Genomic DNA, 17,394 nt, shown 5'->3' on the forward strand with positions numbered 1-17,394 from the left:
CACAAGGTTTTTTTTATGAAAAATAATGCAGATGTATAACAACCCACCAATGCAAGTTCAGAAATGAATGCAGATCCTTTACTTTGCGATACAAACGCAATTCCCGCCATTTCCACTCACGATGGAGGCCTCCACAGTGACCGCGCCTCTTCTTCCTCCTACAACTTCGTCTCACTTCTTTCACTCAAAATGTCATGAAATTCTGCCACATGAAATTATGTAGAGGCCTCGTCGGGGGGATATAAGGTAGATAAGGAAGGCGTTGTAACAGAAGAATCAAAATAAAAGTGGAAGAACATAAGGAAATGGGAGCTATTCTGGACCCACAGCCAAACCCGACAAACCATTGCAATACACCCCGAACGTTCTAGCGCCGCCACAAACTACACCATGGAATTGCAGCTGGCGCGGTTTTTTTAAACCATTGATATTAAAATAAATCGTAGCCGAAAACCACCGGGATTTTATGCTGATTCCGAATCTGTGTCTAAAACTTTTCTCCGATGTGTAGTTCTTGAGTTATAAGCGGACATCCAGAGACACACACACACACACACACACACACACACACACACACACACACACACACAGACACTCCTCCTTTTGCTGAGGTACCCGGCTTCGCCCGGGTTGAATAAGAATAATACAAATATATGATGAAAAGAACATGTATATTTTAGAGCAATATCACAGTACATTTCCTATATGACGTTTTGTCAATTTTCAATTTCTCAAACCTCTTGATATATACACAAAGAATTAAGTTAAGCACCCCCCCGTTTTTTTTACAACCTCGCACATTACAAGTTTGTTGTCGTCAAAACAGTGTAATATACCCATGATATTGCTATATTTTCTGGAGAAGTGATATTATGGTCACATAAAAACATAACAATCATGCCGTTTTCAATATTTTATTCTGAATAATTTAAGGTGAAATTTTTTGGGAATTTTAGGCATATTTTCACCTCAATTTAAGTATGGAGCTATAGGTCCATCACGGACAGTGTGGATGACGTTTATGTTTTCTAACGTACAGTCATTGTTCTGAGAAGACCTCTAGCGATCTTTGCGTCAATAACGTGTGTAGGACCCACGTGATCGGATCACTGACTCAACCCTACGTCTCATAGACCCTGTAAGCCGTCGTATGCGTTGCTGTGGCAGGTTGTTCCATTCCCGATGTAATGCACGTTCCAATTCATCCAGATTGGCTATTGGAGGGACCATCTTCGCAATTTGTCGTCCCAACATGTCCCAAACGTGCTCGAGGGGGTTCAGGTCAGGACTGTACGCAGGCCAGGGGATGGTTGTCACAGCACCTTGCTCCATCCGATCACGTGGGTCCTACACACGTTATTGACGCAAAGATCGCTAGAGGTCTTCTCAGAACAATGACTGTACGTTAGAAAACATAAACGTCATCCACACTGTCCGTGATGGACCTATAGCTCCATACTTAAATTGAGGTGAAAATATGCCTAAAATTCCAAAAAAATTTCACCTTAAATTATCAGAATAAATATTGAAAACGGCATGATTGTTATGTTTTATGTGACCATAATATCACTTCTCCAGAAAATATAGCAATATCATGGGTATATTACACTGTTTTGACGACAACAACTTGTAATGTGCGAGGTTGTAAAAAAACGGGGGGGTGCTTAACTTAATTCTTTGTGTATACAACATTTCTGGTTTTCTTACTTGGTGCCAAGACATAAAGATTGCTTGGTTTTCCAACCCTCGAGCAGCCCACGTACAGCTGGCCATGGGAAGTACCCGGCATTCCCGGGCGGGGGAAGGGAGGGGGAGGAGGGAAGGGGAGGGGAACGGGGGGAGAGGGGAGAAGAGGGGGGGAGGGGAGGGGAGAGGAGGGGGGGAGAGGAGGGGGGGAGGGGAGGGGAGAAGAGGGGGGGGAGGGGAGAAGAGGGGGGAGGGGAGGGGAGGGGAGAAGAGGGGGAGGAGAGGGGAGAAGAGGGGGGAGGAGAGGGGGAGAAGAGGGAGGGAGGGGAGGAGGGAAGAGGGAGGGAGGGGAGGAGGGGAGGGGGAGGTGAGGGGGGAGGTGAGGAGGGGGGAGGGGAGGTGAGGGGAGAGGAGGAGGGAGGGGAGAGGAGGAGGGAGGGGGAGGGGAGAGGAGGAGGGAGGGGGAGGGGAGGGAGAGGGGAGAAGAGGAGGGAGGGGTAGGAGGAGAGGGGAGAAGAAGAGGAGGGAGGAGGAGAGGGGAGGGCGGAGGGAGGGGGGAGTGGAGGGGAGAGGGGGAGTGGAGGGGGAGGGGAGAGGGGGAGGGGGAGGGGGAGGGGGAGGGGGAGGGGGAGGGGGAGGGGGGAGGGGGAGGGGGAGGGGAGGGAGGGAGGGGGGAGGGGGTGGGGGGAGGGGAGGAGGGGGAGTGGAGGGGGAGGGGAGGGGAGGGGGGGAGGTGAGGGGGAGGGGAGGGGGGAGGTGAGGGGAGGGGAGGGGGGAGGTGAGGGGGAGGGGGGAGGGGGGAGGTGAGGGGGAGGGGGGGAGGAGGGGAGGAGGGGGGAGTGGAGGGGGGAGGGAGGGAGGGGAGGGGGAGGGGGAGGGGAGGAGAGTGGATGGGGGAGGGTGAGGGGAGGGGGGAGGGGGGAGGGAGGGGAGAGTGGAGGGGGGTTTTGGGGGGAGGGGGAGTGGAGGGTGAGTGGAGGGGGAGGGCGAGTGGAGGGGGAGGGGGGAACGGCTAGCTTGGCAAGCGATAGCAGGCTTTTTACTTTTATTTTTACCTCAATGAGGGCTATATATTGTTGCGAATATGGAATTTGGCCTCCATATCCGCTTGTAAATATTCCCTATTTTCTCCAATACTCCCCAACTTTCCCCAATCCCCCATTCCCTAGTCCCATTGCATGTAAATAACAATCAGTAGAGCCGACCTTCCCCTTATTCCCCCATTAAATGTCGTGCCCAGGTCCACCGCACCACACGTAGACAACTTTCGGACATCTTCCTAGCTATTCTTATTCTATGTCAGTTAAGGCCTCGTCTCCATTAATTATGACTCTTCGTTGCACCAGAATGTGATTATATGGCATCAGTAGTGAGTTTAGGACCTTTCCCATACCTCCTCCCATCTTCTTCCCCAAACAACAACAATAACAACAACTACAACAACAATTACAACTACAACTACGACTACAACAACAGAGGGGCGGGGAGTGTGCGTCCTCACACCGGCTCGGTTACCCGCCATGACCATGCGCTCCACGGCGTTACCCCGAAGGGGCTGGCTGTCAGCTCCTCGTCAGGGGCGGAGCCAGTAACCCCCCCACGCACCCAATGAGAAGCAACGTGCCGATTCCATCTGGGGCGGAGCTAACGAGCCGAGGGCGTGTCACTCCCCGCCGGATATACGCGGCCCCGCGCCGGATGTGACGTCAGATGCGCCTCAGCTTGGAGAGAGAAGCCACCGCCACCCCCAGCGCGACGATACCTCCCCGCATCTTTGGACCGGACCGGACCGTACTGTACCCTGCCCCGAGCCCAGGAGGACCTGGAGCCATCGATACCCGCTTTCCTGTCATCAACCCCCGTGTGAGTCAGCCGTTGTCCCGTTTGTCTGTCGTCTGTCCGGGGTTAATATAAGAGTGTGTCTAAGTGCCTGTCTTTCTGTGATTATACCTCTAGCCCCTGTAATCTGACCTTTCCGTACGAATATAATCTCCTCCGGAGGTCTTGAGATTGAAACATTGGTGTCGGTATTGTGTTATTGTAATCCAGCCGGGTGTCTTCTTTTTCTTATTGAGCCAGCATCGCGCGACTAGTCAACGTTCGGGCACAATCGGGTAACTTGTGCAGACGTGGTCATACCATAAAACCGCTCGGTAAATAACATCCAAGCCACGTCTGTAACAATTGGTGTCGAGGAGTGAGATTCGGACCCGGGACTAAATTAGTTAGGCCCAAATTTTGGGAGGGAAAATCGAGCCGGAGCGCGTACGGCGCTCGACCAAATCGATTTGGAGCGCGTTTCCCGCGCGAAATTATAACGGCCGAAATTTGAATTTGTTTTACGAAAAAAAAAAAAAAAAAAACCGAATTTTGAAAGTCGCGCTATGGCGGATCAAGACAGCTGGGGTCCGGTAGAGGAGAGTGAAGCAGGGTCGGTCCAGGACCAAATTGAGGGACATGAGGAGAGCGAAGCAGCGAGGGTAGCAGACGCACAAAATGGCGCCTCGCTGGTCACCGCGCCCGCGACCGTGGTAGCGCCGCCGATGGATTGGGGCCTATTTATGGAACAAATAAAGGCCTTTATGGTTAAGTCGGGTGAAGAAATGAAGGACGAGATGAGGGCTAATAGTCAGCAATTGGGAAACCAAATTGTGGGATTGAGGGCTGATAGTGAGCGATTAGAGGGCCAAATGGGGGTAATGAGGGACGAAGCGAGGGGTACCAGTGAGGGGTTAGACAATAATTTTGAGGAGTTAGACAAGAAATTTGGGAAGTTAGACAATAATTTTGAGGGGTTAGACAACGGGATAAAAGAAGTGAAAAATGGGTTAATGGGGGTAGAAAATAGAATGGCTGCCCAGGAGAATCAGATAGAGGGAGTGAAAAATGGGTTAGAGGGGTTAGAAAACAGTATGGAAGGCAAATTGAGGGACATGAGGGACCAAGCGGAAAGGGAAGTTAAACAAATGGAGCAGCAGATAGAGGGGGTCAGAATGGGGGTAGAAACCAAACTGGATGCTCACAGGGAGGAAATGGAGCAGATGAGGGTGGCATCTGGGCAGGAGATGCAAGTGATGGGAGAGGAGATCAGAAGAGGAGTGAGTGAGGAGGTCGGAGGAGTGCGCGAGGAGGTGAGGCACTGTAAGGAGCACATGGAGAAGGAGGTGAGAAAGGGGACTGTAAAGTTACAAGGGGGCATAGAGGTCCTGACGCAGGAGGTGGAACAGCTGACGGAGGGACAAAAAGGACTAACGGAGCAGGTTCAAAGGAACACTGCGGTATTAGGAGGGTTGAAAGCGACACAAAACGACATAAAAAACGACTTGATAGCGACAAAGAGGGAATGTCAGATGGTACGTGAGGGACTGACAACGAGGTTGGACGAGGTGATAGAGGTAATGGAGACGAAGGACCGGCAGGTGAGGACGCACCTGGAAACGGTCAAGGTAGCCTTAGAGGATGAGCTTGAGGAGACGTACCGGGGAATAAAAGAGGTGAAGCACAAATTAGAAGAAGTGGAAGAAGGGGTGAGCGAAATTAAGAAGCGACGGAGAGGGGATAACAAAGAGATAAAAGAGGAGATAAAAGAATTGGTCCAAAGTCTGTGTTTGGATCGTGATGTGCTCGTTAACCGGATGAGGGATTCGCAGGTGATGGAGGAGAAGCGAAGAGGAAGAGGACCTGGTGTAAGTGGTGACCAATATGGTCGTGCGTATGATGCGCCAGGGGATTTAAGAAGCTTGGGGGTCGAGATGGACCCGGGTGTTCGTGAGAGGCCACTGGTGAAGTGTGCGACAGGTCTGGTGTGCGAAAAAGGAGGTGTGCGAGGAAGTCCGACTCTGGGGTGTGTGAGGAAAAAGTGCGTGCCAAGGAGTGAGGGTGCTGGCGAGAGTGAGTCGGTCGTAGCGCGTGTGCGAGGGAGCACATGGAAGCGTGCTGTGGTGAGTGTTACAGAGGGTGTAACGGGAGAGTGTGCGCGAGAAAGGTGTGTGACGGACAGGTGCATGGGGAAAGAGTGCGCTGTCAAAGGCAAGGAAGAATGCACACCTGTGGTGAGTGTTACAGAGGGTGTGACGGGAGAGTGTGCGCGAGGAAGGTGTGTGACGGACAGGTGCATGGGGAAAGAGTGCGCTGTCAAAGGCAGGGAAGAATGCACACCTGTGGTGAGTGTTACAGAGGGTGTAACGGGAGAGTGTGCGCGAGAAAGGTGTGTGACGGACAGGTGCATGAGGAAAGAGTGCGCTGTCAAGAGTAAGGGTGAGTGCGCTGTCAGGGATGGAGGTGAAAGTAGTGAGAGTGACATGGAGCGTGAGTTAGTTGTGACAGGTGAGCGAGGATGTACACCTGGGATGGAAGGATGCACACCTGGAATGGTAGAGCGTGAGTGGGAATGCACGCTGGAGTTGGTGGTGAGGCACGTGATTGGGTGTGCGAATGAGGGCACACCTGTGATTGTCACAGAGGAGGTGACCGCGGAGGGGGCGCGAAGCGGTGTATTGGTGAGGTGTGCGAGCAACGAATGTGTGCCAAAGTGTTCGGTGGTCAGGTGTGTGACCAAGGCTGTGAGTGGAATGGGTGTACCTGGGTGTGTAAGGAAAGGTACGAGGAGCATGGGCACGGCTGGGTGTGTGAGCAAGGAACGGGCTGCGGGGTGTAAGCATGCAGGTGAAGCATCGACGTTAGACGGGGTAGAGTTTAGAACGACTTTTAGCCGAAGCAGGCCCTCGGTGCGTGCCGGGCCTCGCTTTGAACGGCCGCGTCCAGGCTCCACTAGGCGGAGCTGGCAGCCCGATAGGAAGGGTCGTTATGGCGACCACGTTTTGTTGAGACGTGCCGGCAGGTCGAGATCGGGACATTGGATGGCTCCACGCCGAGGTGATGCGTGGGATCTCGGCCCGAGTAAGCCCCCGTCCCTGCACCGAGTGCCGGACGCATCCAGCCGCTGGCACAAAACAACCAGCATCCATTGCTTGGCTTTACGAAGCCGGGCTTTGGACAGGGATTGGCGCACCGAGAGGTAGTAGTGAGTAGACTGGGTGATGAGGTTAGTGTTTTGGACCCAAAATTAGAGAAAAACAAAATTTGATGATTGGCAAGGGATTGGCAGTAGTGATTGGCAGATGATGGGTAGTGATTGGCAAATTTTTGATTTATTGAAATTTGATGTGCAAAATTGGTAGTGAGAGACCCCCGATGTGGTGGGATGGCATCCCTGCCACCCTTCCCATGTGGGGGGCAAAGGAGCAATAGCTTATGGGGTGTATGGCAGTGAAAACTAGCCCGGGTGGGTTAGGATATTGTGTGTAGGGATCTAGAAGATGACATTAGGTAACGTTAAGATTAGTTAGTGACTGATACCTGTAGTGGGGACGCAGGTAGATTAGTATGGATGATAATGACGAGGGAGCGCAATAGTTTAAAGGGACGACTGGGAAGCGCAAGTTTCAGAAGGGAGTAGTTAGCTGAGATGATGCCGTGTTTGTGAGAATTGAACAGGTGTGATTGCACAGGTGTGCAACTGGACAGGTGTGTGGAGCAGTGTGTGAGTAGTGAGTGTGTGGATCAGCGCGAATGCGCTTGGGGAGAGAAGGGTGCAGGTGGCACCAGGTGTGAGAGCACAGGCGTGCAAATACAGGTGTGTGGAGAGAGTTGGAGTAAGTGGTACGGAGTGGTGTGCATGGTGCGAAGGTGTGGATGGGGGAAGAGTGGACCCCCTTTCACGAGTACCCGGGGCGGGTAGTGAAAGTGTTAGGTAGAGGGTGCAGGTAAATTGTGGTTGGATATTGGCATTTGTGGTGCGGTTGCAGAATGGTATTGTGAATGGGTGCATTAGTGTTGTGGAAATGGCGGGGCGTGTAGCCTGTTAGTGTGTGTAGTTGGTTGGGCACTCCACCACTGTGAGGATGTCGGCCAGGTGAGGCCGCAGGTGGGCTCTGGGAGCCGGTAGTTGTGAGTGGGTGCCTGAGGATCCTGGGTGTGGATCGGGCAGCCCAGTGCCAGAGAGGGCACGGAGTGGGGAGAGCGCCAGAGGGCCTTCCCCAGGTAGATAGGTTAGGGCAAGGAGCAGGTAAGCTCGGAGGCAACCGCAGTGGTGGAGGTGTGCAGGTGGGTAGACCCACTGGGAGAGGTACACGCCACAGCCCAGAAATTGTGCGAGGGCACCGGGAGATGAATCGGGGGAGTGAGACCCCAAATTGAAAAGCACCACAGTTTGGCCAATGGGAATTGGTTTTTAGAACCCATAGTGTAAGAGGGCCAATGGTTTGGCCGGAGAAAGACCCCGGGTAGTGTAAAGTTGTTAAAGTCATTTAGGAAATAGTTAGGATTGATGAACCTGTCGCACCATACGCAGCCACTTACCTGTGGTGATGATGACTCCACACCTGTGTTTTCTTTGTTTTGTGCAGGAAATGAGATTGCTGTGAGGATTTGTGAGACGCATCACGACGTGGATGAGACATTGGGGTGATTCCATCTCTCCCTCCCTAGGAGGGACTGATGATGAATTGGTAATGGCAAATTTTGATGTTGAGTTGAAAATGGCAAATTTTGATGAGAGTTGAAAATGGCAAATTTGATTGGTTAGGAGGGAGAGAAGACGAATTTGGTTTATAGGAGGAACGGGGAAGACAGTAGGGATGTTTGTTGATTTGTAAAGTAGATGTTTATGGGTAGTGTTGTGTTGTGTGGATACAGTAAGGGGTAAGGGAGGGGCCATGTAGGTTACCTGGTGGGGGGGGGGGGGCGTACGATAGGAACGTACCTGTCTCACCTGGTTCCCATGTGCCCCCAGTGTGCATTACCTTATATTGCGTGCACTTTTGCGCCCTTACCACCTTACTCACTTGTTTCTTCTTTTGTCTCCCACCTCCGAGGATCTGGCTTTGGGGTAGAGAGAGAGGAGAGAGAGGTGCTGGCTGCGCAGTTGTGGGCCTGCACTTTCGCTGTTTGCTGCCGGGATCGATACACCATATGGACCGCAATGTTGTGGCCACCCACAATGGACCGCAGTTCGTTTGCGGCCAAGCACCACCCGGGGATGGACCTATGGGTCAACGTGGCACCTATGCCATAAAGGTGAACCACTGTTAATTAACACCACTGAAGGCCACACGAAGAGCAAGAGACACCTGCAGGGTTAGGGGTTGTCGAATTTATTTTTATTCCAATGAACAATGGTGACTGCACCGATTGGTGGTGGGGTGGTGCTTTTGATGCTGGGAAAGGGTGCTCTGCACGTTATTAAAGGCCGTCGGCCACAGAGCACTCGTGGGTTGGTGTATCGATGCTGGCAAGTGCGCTCTCTCTATGCATAACATCTGCATGTGTTCCTCCAAAAACAGGTCCTGGATCGTAGTGTAAATAGCAGCGTAGTCGTGTAAATAATGCTCCCTACCGGCTGTATGTGTAGTTTGCGAATTCTTTCCGGATTCGGTTATCCTGTGGGTGTGTTTCTGTGAGGAGAAGGGTGCAACGTCGCAGGGGGACATATTTACTCATTTGTGAATATCTGTAAAACTGTCGCACTCAGGGTAGAGTTAATAGTAGAGGGAACTACATTGCGTGCCACACTAAAGTAGGTAAAAATTTATCGGGTCGGGACGCCCCGAGGGTAGAGAAGGGTGCAATGTTGCGAATATGGAATTTGGCCTCCATATCCGCTTGTAAATATTCCCCTATTTTCTCCAATACTCCCCAACTTTCCCCAATCCCCCATTCCCTAGTCCCATTGCATGTAAATAACAATCAGTAGAGCCGACCTTCCCCTTATTCCCCCATTAAATGTCGTGCCCAGGTCCACCGCACCACACGTAGACAACTTTCGGACATCTTCCTAGCTATTCTTATTCTATGTCAGTTAAGGCCTCGTCTCCATTAATTATGACTCTTCGTTGCACCAGAATGTGATTATATGGCATCAGTAGTGAGTTTAGGACCTTTCCCATACCTCCTCCCATCTTCTTCCCCAAACAACAACAATAACAACAACTACAACAACAATTACAACTACAACTACGACTACAACAACAGAGGGGCGGGGAGTGTGCGTCCTCACACCGGCTCGGTTACCCGCCATGACCATGCGCTCCACGGCGTTACCCCGAAGGGGCTGGCTGTCAGCTCCTCGTCAGGGGCGGAGCCAGTAACCCCCCCACGCACCCAATGAGAAGCAACGTGCCGATTCCATCTGGGGCGGAGCTAACGAGCCGAGGGCGTGTCACTCCCCGCCGGATATACGCGGCCCCGCGCCGGATGTGACGTCAGATGCGCCTCAGCTTGGAGAGAGAAGCCACCGCCACCCCCAGCGCGACGATACCTCCCCGCATCTTTGGACCGGACCGGACCGTACTGTACCCTGCCCCGAGCCCAGGAGGACCTGGAGCCATCGATACCCGCTTTCCTGTCATCAACCCCCGTGTGAGTCAGCCGTTGTCCCGTTTGTCTGTCGTCTGTCCGGGGTTAATATAAGAGTGTGTCTAAGTGCCTGTCTTTCTGTGATTATACCTCTAGCCCCTGTAATCTGACCTTTCCGTACGAATATAATCTCCTCCGGAGGTCTTGAGAATTGAAACATTGGTGTCGTATTGTGTTATTGTAATCCAGCCGGGTGTCTTCTTTTTCTTATTGAGCCAGCATCGCGCGACTAGTCAACGTTCGGGCACAATCGGGTAACTTGTGCAGACGTGGTCATACCATAAAACCGCTCGGTAAATAACATCCAAGCCACGTCTGTAACAATATATATATAGTCCGTGCTTGGAGCCTTCAAGTTCAACATAAAGTTTTTTTATGAAAAATAATGCAAATGTATAACAATCCACCAATGCAAGTTCAGAAATGAATGCAGATCCTTTACTTTGTGATACAAACGCAATTCCCGCCATTTCCACTCACGATCGAGGCCTCCACAGTGACCACGCCTCTTCTTCCTCCTACAACTTCGTCTCACTTCTTTCACTCAAAATGCACGAAATTCTGCCGCATGAAATTATGTAGAGGCCTCGTCGGGGGGATATAAGGTAGATAAGGAAGGCGTTGTAACAGAAGAATCAAAATAAAAGTGGAGGAACATAAGGAAATGGGAGCTATTCTGGACCCACAACCAAACCCGACAAACCATTGCAATACACCCCGAACGTCTAGCGCCGCCACAAACTACACCATGGAATTGCAGCTGGCGCGGTTTTTTTGAACCATTGATATTAAAATAAAACGTAGCCTAAAACCACCGGGATTTTATGCTGATTCCGAATCTGTGTCTAAAACTTTTCTCCGATGTGTAGTTCTTGAGTTATAAGCGGACATCCAGACAGACAGACACACACACACACACACACACACACACACACACACACACACACACACACACACACACACACACACACACACACACACATACACACACACAGACACTCCTCCTTTATATATAGAGATTACTACTATTATTATTTTACTATTAGTATTAGTACGATTATTATTACTATTATTATTATTACTATTATTTTTGCTGTTATTGTTACTATTATTACTATTATTATTACCTCCGCCACCAAAGGTGGATGGAGGTTATGTTTTCACCCCTGTCTGTTTGTGAACAAAATATCTCAAAAAGTTGATGACGAATTCAGACGAAATTTGGCAGAGATGTAGCGTATGTGACGAGGACTAAATGATTAGATTTTGGTGAAGATCCGGATTCGGATCCGACTACCAGAATCTTTTCATTGATTCTTCACCATTGGGAGATAGGGCCAAAAACGATACATAGCAGGATATCTCAAAAAGTTGTGGATGGATTTGGATGAAACTTGTTGGACAGGTTGGGTGTCTGACAAGGAAGAATCGATTTGATTTTGGTGAAGATCTGAATATGGATTCCGATATGAGAATTATTTAATTTTTGACGAAATTTTGATTCTTCACCATCGAGTGATATGGCCAACCAGGTGGAGGTATGCTCTCTACTGAGTGCCGTTCTCGTTGTTATTATTATTATTATTATTATATTTTGTACGAAGCCTGTGGCAGCTGTTTGCATCATTTCTGGTAGTGCTGCTGATGCAGTGCCCCCCCCCCCCCCCCTCCCCCCATTACCAGTAATCAGGTATTCATTTTGCCGACCTCAGATGGATGACAGTCAACCCACCTGGTGTTATTTAATCAGAACAACAAGGGCTCAAACTCAACACCCGAAGATCTTAAGCCGGCCACCTAAGCCAACATCAGGTGATGATCGATGGTCAATCAATGCTTTGTCGTCTTCAATGAACCGCACTCAATATCACATGGTCACCATCACCACTGAATGACATCGCGCACGGCATTGTGGGAACGATTGAAAAAGTCGCGCAAGATTAAATCCGTCTGCCAGTCCGCGGATTCCAAACATGAACGAGGCATATTCATTGTCGATCCTCCCAAACAACTCGGTACTCGTATTCCAGCGGATCCCGTCGGTCACGTGGCTGAAACGGCATCCCATTAAACAGGCAGGTGAGCGCTTACCTGGAAGACAGCAGCTGTCCGCGCGCGTCCGTGCCGTTGAATTGACAGCGCACGAAGTCCCCCGCACGCACGCTCCGTACGCACGATCCGCGGCGTGCTGATAGTCCGTCGCGCGAGCCCAGGGGGGCCCCGCACGCGCCGCCGAGCAGCAGCACGAGCGCCAGGCGAGCGAGCGCCGCGTGCATGGTCGGGGCCGCACGCTCGCATCGGCGCCAGGGCTCGAGTCCCCGGTCCCGTGGTGTCCTCTCTCTCTCTCGCCTCGTGCTTCGTTCGGCGGTGCGAGTTTCGTACCGAGGGCGATCCTGATCCTGTCCGCTGTCTCCGTCCCCCCAGCACTCCCACCCTCGGGCACTGTTGCCTGTAAACGTGTCCGGGTCCTCCCCGTGCTGGCAATCTCCCCCTCTCTCTACTGTACATGGTTGTTGTTTTTCTTTCGTTCCCGCGTTGATACAGTACACCGGCCGAACCCCCCACTGACTATAGACCGCCCCACGGGTCACCGTGGCCGCGTGGCGCGCTTATAAATGCAACATATATAATTTAAAACGTTTATTATTCCATTTTTCCGTTTATCCTACTTCGAATAACATTCGGTCTCTGCCTGCCAAGTGAACTCTCGAACTCATTTTGGACCATCGGTCTCTGCCTGGCGGGTTAACTCACCAATGTACCTTGACCCCGCCCCCTAACCTCGGCCTCCATGAAAACACTCGCTATGGAATCGAGATGCATCCACATCTGTATTTGATACACGCTGCAGAATCTATCATTAGGCCAAGAGAAATGACCGTTGTTTGTTCATTGTTGTTTCAACATATATACATATCTTATTATAACGGAGCAAACGTATGTGGTGATGTTTGTATGTTTGTTTATTTGTGACCATAACGTCTTCTTCTTCTTCAAATCTAAATTACACTTAATGACGTACTGTTGGAATATACCTTTTGACCCTTTAGACTGCTGATACCCCTCAGACCTTTGACGACCCTTTAAGACCCCTCAGACCTTTGACGACCCTTTAAGTCCCCCAAGGCCCTTAAGACCACCAAAACCCCTGAAACCCAAATACCCTTAAAGACTGCAAAGACCCAAAATACCACGAAGACCCAAAATACCCTTAAAGACCATGAATACCCTTAAAGACCCAAAGGACCAAAAAGACCTGAAGACCCAAAAGACCCCCAAAGACCCAAAATACCCTTAGACCCAAAGGACACAAAATACCATGAAGACCCAAAATACCCCAAACACCCAAAAGCCCCTGAAGACCCAATGTACCCTGAAAATCCAAAACACACCGAAGACCCCGAAGACCCAAAACACTCCAAAGACCCAAAATAGCTTTTAGCTCTTTCACGAGCCTCGACTCTGTATACAAAAAATAAAAATAAAAATAAAAATACCCTTAAATGCCCAGAGGATCCAAAATGCCCTGAAGACCCAAAAGACCCTTAAATACACTGAAGACCCCGAAGACCCTTAAAGACCCAAAATATCCCAAAGGCCCAAATACCGAAAATAACCTGAAGACCCTTAAAGACCCCAAAGGCCCAAAATACCACAAATACTGAAAAGACTCTGAAGACCCAAACCACCCTTAAATACCCTGAAGAACCAAAATACCCTAAAGACCCTTAAAGACCCAGAGGAACCAAAAGCCCCTGAAGACCCCAAATACCCCAAATACCCTGAAGATCCAAAACACCCCAAAGATTCCAAACACCCCGAAGACCCAAAACACCCCAAAGACCAAAAAATACCCTTAAAGGGCCAGAGGATCCAAAAGACCCTGAAGACCCAAATGGCTCCAAAGACCCAAAAGACCCTGAAGGCCCAAAACATCCTGAAGACCCAGAAGACCCAAAACACTCCAATGACCCCAAAATACCCTTAAAGGCCCAGAGGATCCAAAAGACCTTGAAGACCCAAATGGCCCCAAAGACCCAAAAGACCCAAAACACCACAAAGACCCAAAATACCCCAAAGACCCAATACACCCCGAAGACCCAGAACACCCCGAAGACCCAAAACACCCCGAAGACCCAAAATACACTGAAGACCCAAAACACCCTGAAGACCCAAAACACCCTGAAGACCCAAAACACCCTGAAGACCCAAAACACCCTGAAGACCCCAAAAACCCTTCAAGACACTGAAGATCCTGAAGACCCTAAAATACCCAAAATACCCCAAAAGCCCAAAATACCGAATAGACCTGACCCTGAAGACCCAGAAGACCCTTAAATACCATGAAGCCCACAAGACCATAAAGACCAAAAAGATCTAAAATACCCCGAAGACCCAAAACAACCCGAAGATCTAAAACACCCTTATAGACTCCAAAGAACCAAAATACCCCAAAGACCCTTAAAGACCCAGAGCAACCAAAATACCCAAAAGACCCTGAAGACCAAAACGACCAAAAATATACTGAAGACCCAAAAGTCCCTGAAGACCCAATTTTGGCCGTTCTCCCCCACCATTCCCCCCCCCCCCCCATCACCATCCACCCAATCCCCCCTCCACCATTCCCCCACTTCCCCCCACGATCCCCAATCCACCATCACCACCACTAACGCCCACCCACCATTCCCGCCATCCCTCACTCCCTGACAAAGCAGACATGGTCAAAGATACCTATCCCTCTGAAACGACTTGTGGTGAGGTACGAGTATCCATATATACATATACATATTAATTGTACATGTATATTTGCACACATGCACACACACACACACATACACAGAAACACATGCACATACACACACACACACACACACACACACACACACACACACACACACACACACACACACACACACACACACATGTATATATATATATATATATATATATATATATATATATATGTCCTATAGAAAGTCTACACCCCCTTTTTAAAAATTTCACCTTTTGTTACCTTATAATCTGGAATTAAAAGGCATTAAATCTGACATTTTCCACCTTTATTTACACATCGTAACGCCGAACTCCTAAGTGAAAAACAAAATCTACAAATTTCAGAAAATTAATTTAAAATACAAAACTAGAATATCTTGGTTGGATAAGTTTGTGTCCCCCTGAGCTAATACTTGGTGGAAGCACCTTTGACAGCAATTACAGCTGTGAGTCTGTTGGGATAGGTTTTTTTTACCAGCTTTGCACACCTTGATTGGGCAATATTTGCCCATTCTTCTGTACAAAACTGTTCAAGCTCAGTCAAGTTGTGTTGGGAGTGTTGATGGACAGAAATGTTCAAGTCATGACACAGATTTTCGATTGGATTTAGGTCTGCGCTCTGACTGGGCCACTCAAGGACGTTTATCTTTTTGTTCTTTCGCCACTCCAGTGCAGCTTTGGCTGTGTGCATTGGGATGTTGTCATGCCGAAGGTGAACTTCCATCCCAATTTCAGCTTTCCTGCAGAGGGCAGCAGGTTTTCCTCCAGGATTTTTCTGTATTTTGATCCATCCATTTCCCTTCTATCCTGACAAGTGCCCCAGTCCCTGCTGATGAGAAACATCACCATAACATGATGCTGCCACCACCATGCTTCACAGTAGGGATGGTGTTCTTTGGGTGATGTTCTGTGTTGGGTTTGTACCAAACGTAACGTTTTGCATTTAGGCCAAAAAGTTCCATCTTGGTTTAGTCAGACCACAAAACGTTTTGCCACATGGCTTCAGAATGTCCGGAGTGGTTTTTTGCATACCTCAAATAGAACTCAAGGTGGGCTTTTTTTAATCATGCTTCCTTCTTGCCATCCGACCAAACGGGCCAGACTTGTGGAGTGCTCGGGATATAGTTGTCACATGCACACAGTGACCAGTCTTTTCCAAAAAGGCCTGTAGCTCTTTCAAAGTTGACATTGGCCTCTTGGTGGCCTCTCTGATCAGTCTCCTCCTTGCTTGGTCATCCAGTTTGGAGGGATGGCCTGATCTAGGCAAGGTCTTGGTGGTCTCATATGCCTTCACTTCTTAATGATTGTCTTGACTGTGCTCCAAGGGATATTCAAGGCCTTTGAAATATTTTATACCCATCTCCTGAACTGTGCCTTTAAACAACTTTATCCTGGAGGTCTTTTGAAACTCAGTCAAGCTTTGGTTGAGTCTTGGCTGAGTCTTTGCTGTGAAATGCACTACCCAGCAGAGGAAACCTGCAGGACCAGCTGATTTTATTCTGAAATAATCAGAATCATAACAATTTAATGCAGGTGGAGGCCAATTAACTTGGTGTGTGATTTTGAAGGTGATTGGTTACACCTGAGCTCATTTACAATTGCTATTATAAGGGGGGTGGACACTTATCCAACTAAGATTTTCTAGTTTGGTATTTTTTGTAAATTTCCTGAAATTAGTTGTGGACTTTTTTCACTTGGAAGTTGTGGGTTACGATGTGTAAATAAAGGTCGGTAATGCCTGATTTAATGCATTTCAATTCCAGGCTGTAAGACACCAAAAGGTGAAAATTTTGAAAGGGGGTGTATGCTTTCTATAGGCACTGTGTCATATATACTTGTACATATATCCAGTCACGTGAAAAAGTAAGTACACCCCATGTAAAGTTTTGACTTTTTCAACATATTTCAACATACAGCTATTTGATCTTCATTTCAACAATATTGATAGATAAAGGTGATATAATATAACAAATATCATGAAACATTTACATTTTGTAGTCCATTGTATAATTTAAATAAACATTAATGCAAATTTCGCATGTGCAAAAAGTAAGTACACCCTTGGCTCTAATAGGTGGTATTGCCCCCTTTGGCAGAAACAACCTCAAGTAGGCGTTTCTTATAACTGTCTACCAGTCTCTGACATCGACTGGGAGAAATTTTTGCCCACTCCTCCATGCAGAATTCTTTCAGCTGTGCGATGTTTGAGGGGTTTCTTGCATGCACAGCTCGTTTCAAATCCCCCCCACAACATCTCGATGGGATTTAGATCTGGGCTTTGACTTGGCCATTCCAGAACCCTCCACATTTCTTTATTTTCAGCCATTCCTTGGTGGATTTACTGGTATGTTTAGGGTCATTGTCATGTTGCAAGGTCCACCTTCGGTTGAGCTTCAACTTTCCGACAGATGGCCTCACATTATACTCAAGCACCCTCTGGTACAATGAAGAATTCATAGTGGATTCTATGATGGTGAGCTGCCCAGGCCCTGATGCAGCAAAGCTGCCCCAAACCATAAT

General features: G+C 49.1%; 2 protein-coding genes across 5 annotated transcripts in view; one reads left to right on the plus strand and one right to left on the minus strand.

Moving 5' to 3' along the window:
• Nucleotides 1–12,603, minus strand: part of LOC137434295 (peptidyl-prolyl cis-trans isomerase FKBP9) — a 52,558-nt gene extending 39,955 nt beyond the window's left edge. The window contains exon 1 of one of the 4 annotated variants that reach the window (XM_068127178.2): nt 12,193–12,570. In XM_068127178.2, coding sequence (XP_067983279.2) covers nt 12,193–12,377 — 185 coding nt within the window. In that variant the 5' untranslated portion in view covers nt 12,378–12,570. Of the gene's footprint in view, nt 1–12,192 lie in introns of all 4 variants that reach the window. The other 3 variants (XM_068127179.2, XM_068127181.2, XM_068127180.2) reach the window with 3 other exon arrangements.
• LOC137434292 (trafficking kinesin-binding protein 1) overlaps nt 1–17,394 on the plus strand; it is a 1,208,017-nt gene that overhangs the window by 363,385 nt on the left and 827,238 nt on the right. The gene's annotated exons all lie outside the window — the stretch shown is intronic.

Source organism: Myxine glutinosa, chromosome 10, assembly GCF_964187855.1.
Source record: "Myxine glutinosa chromosome 10, kmMyxGlut1.1, whole genome shotgun sequence".
Taxonomy (NCBI): Eukaryota; Metazoa; Chordata; class Myxini; order Myxiniformes; family Myxinidae; genus Myxine; species Myxine glutinosa.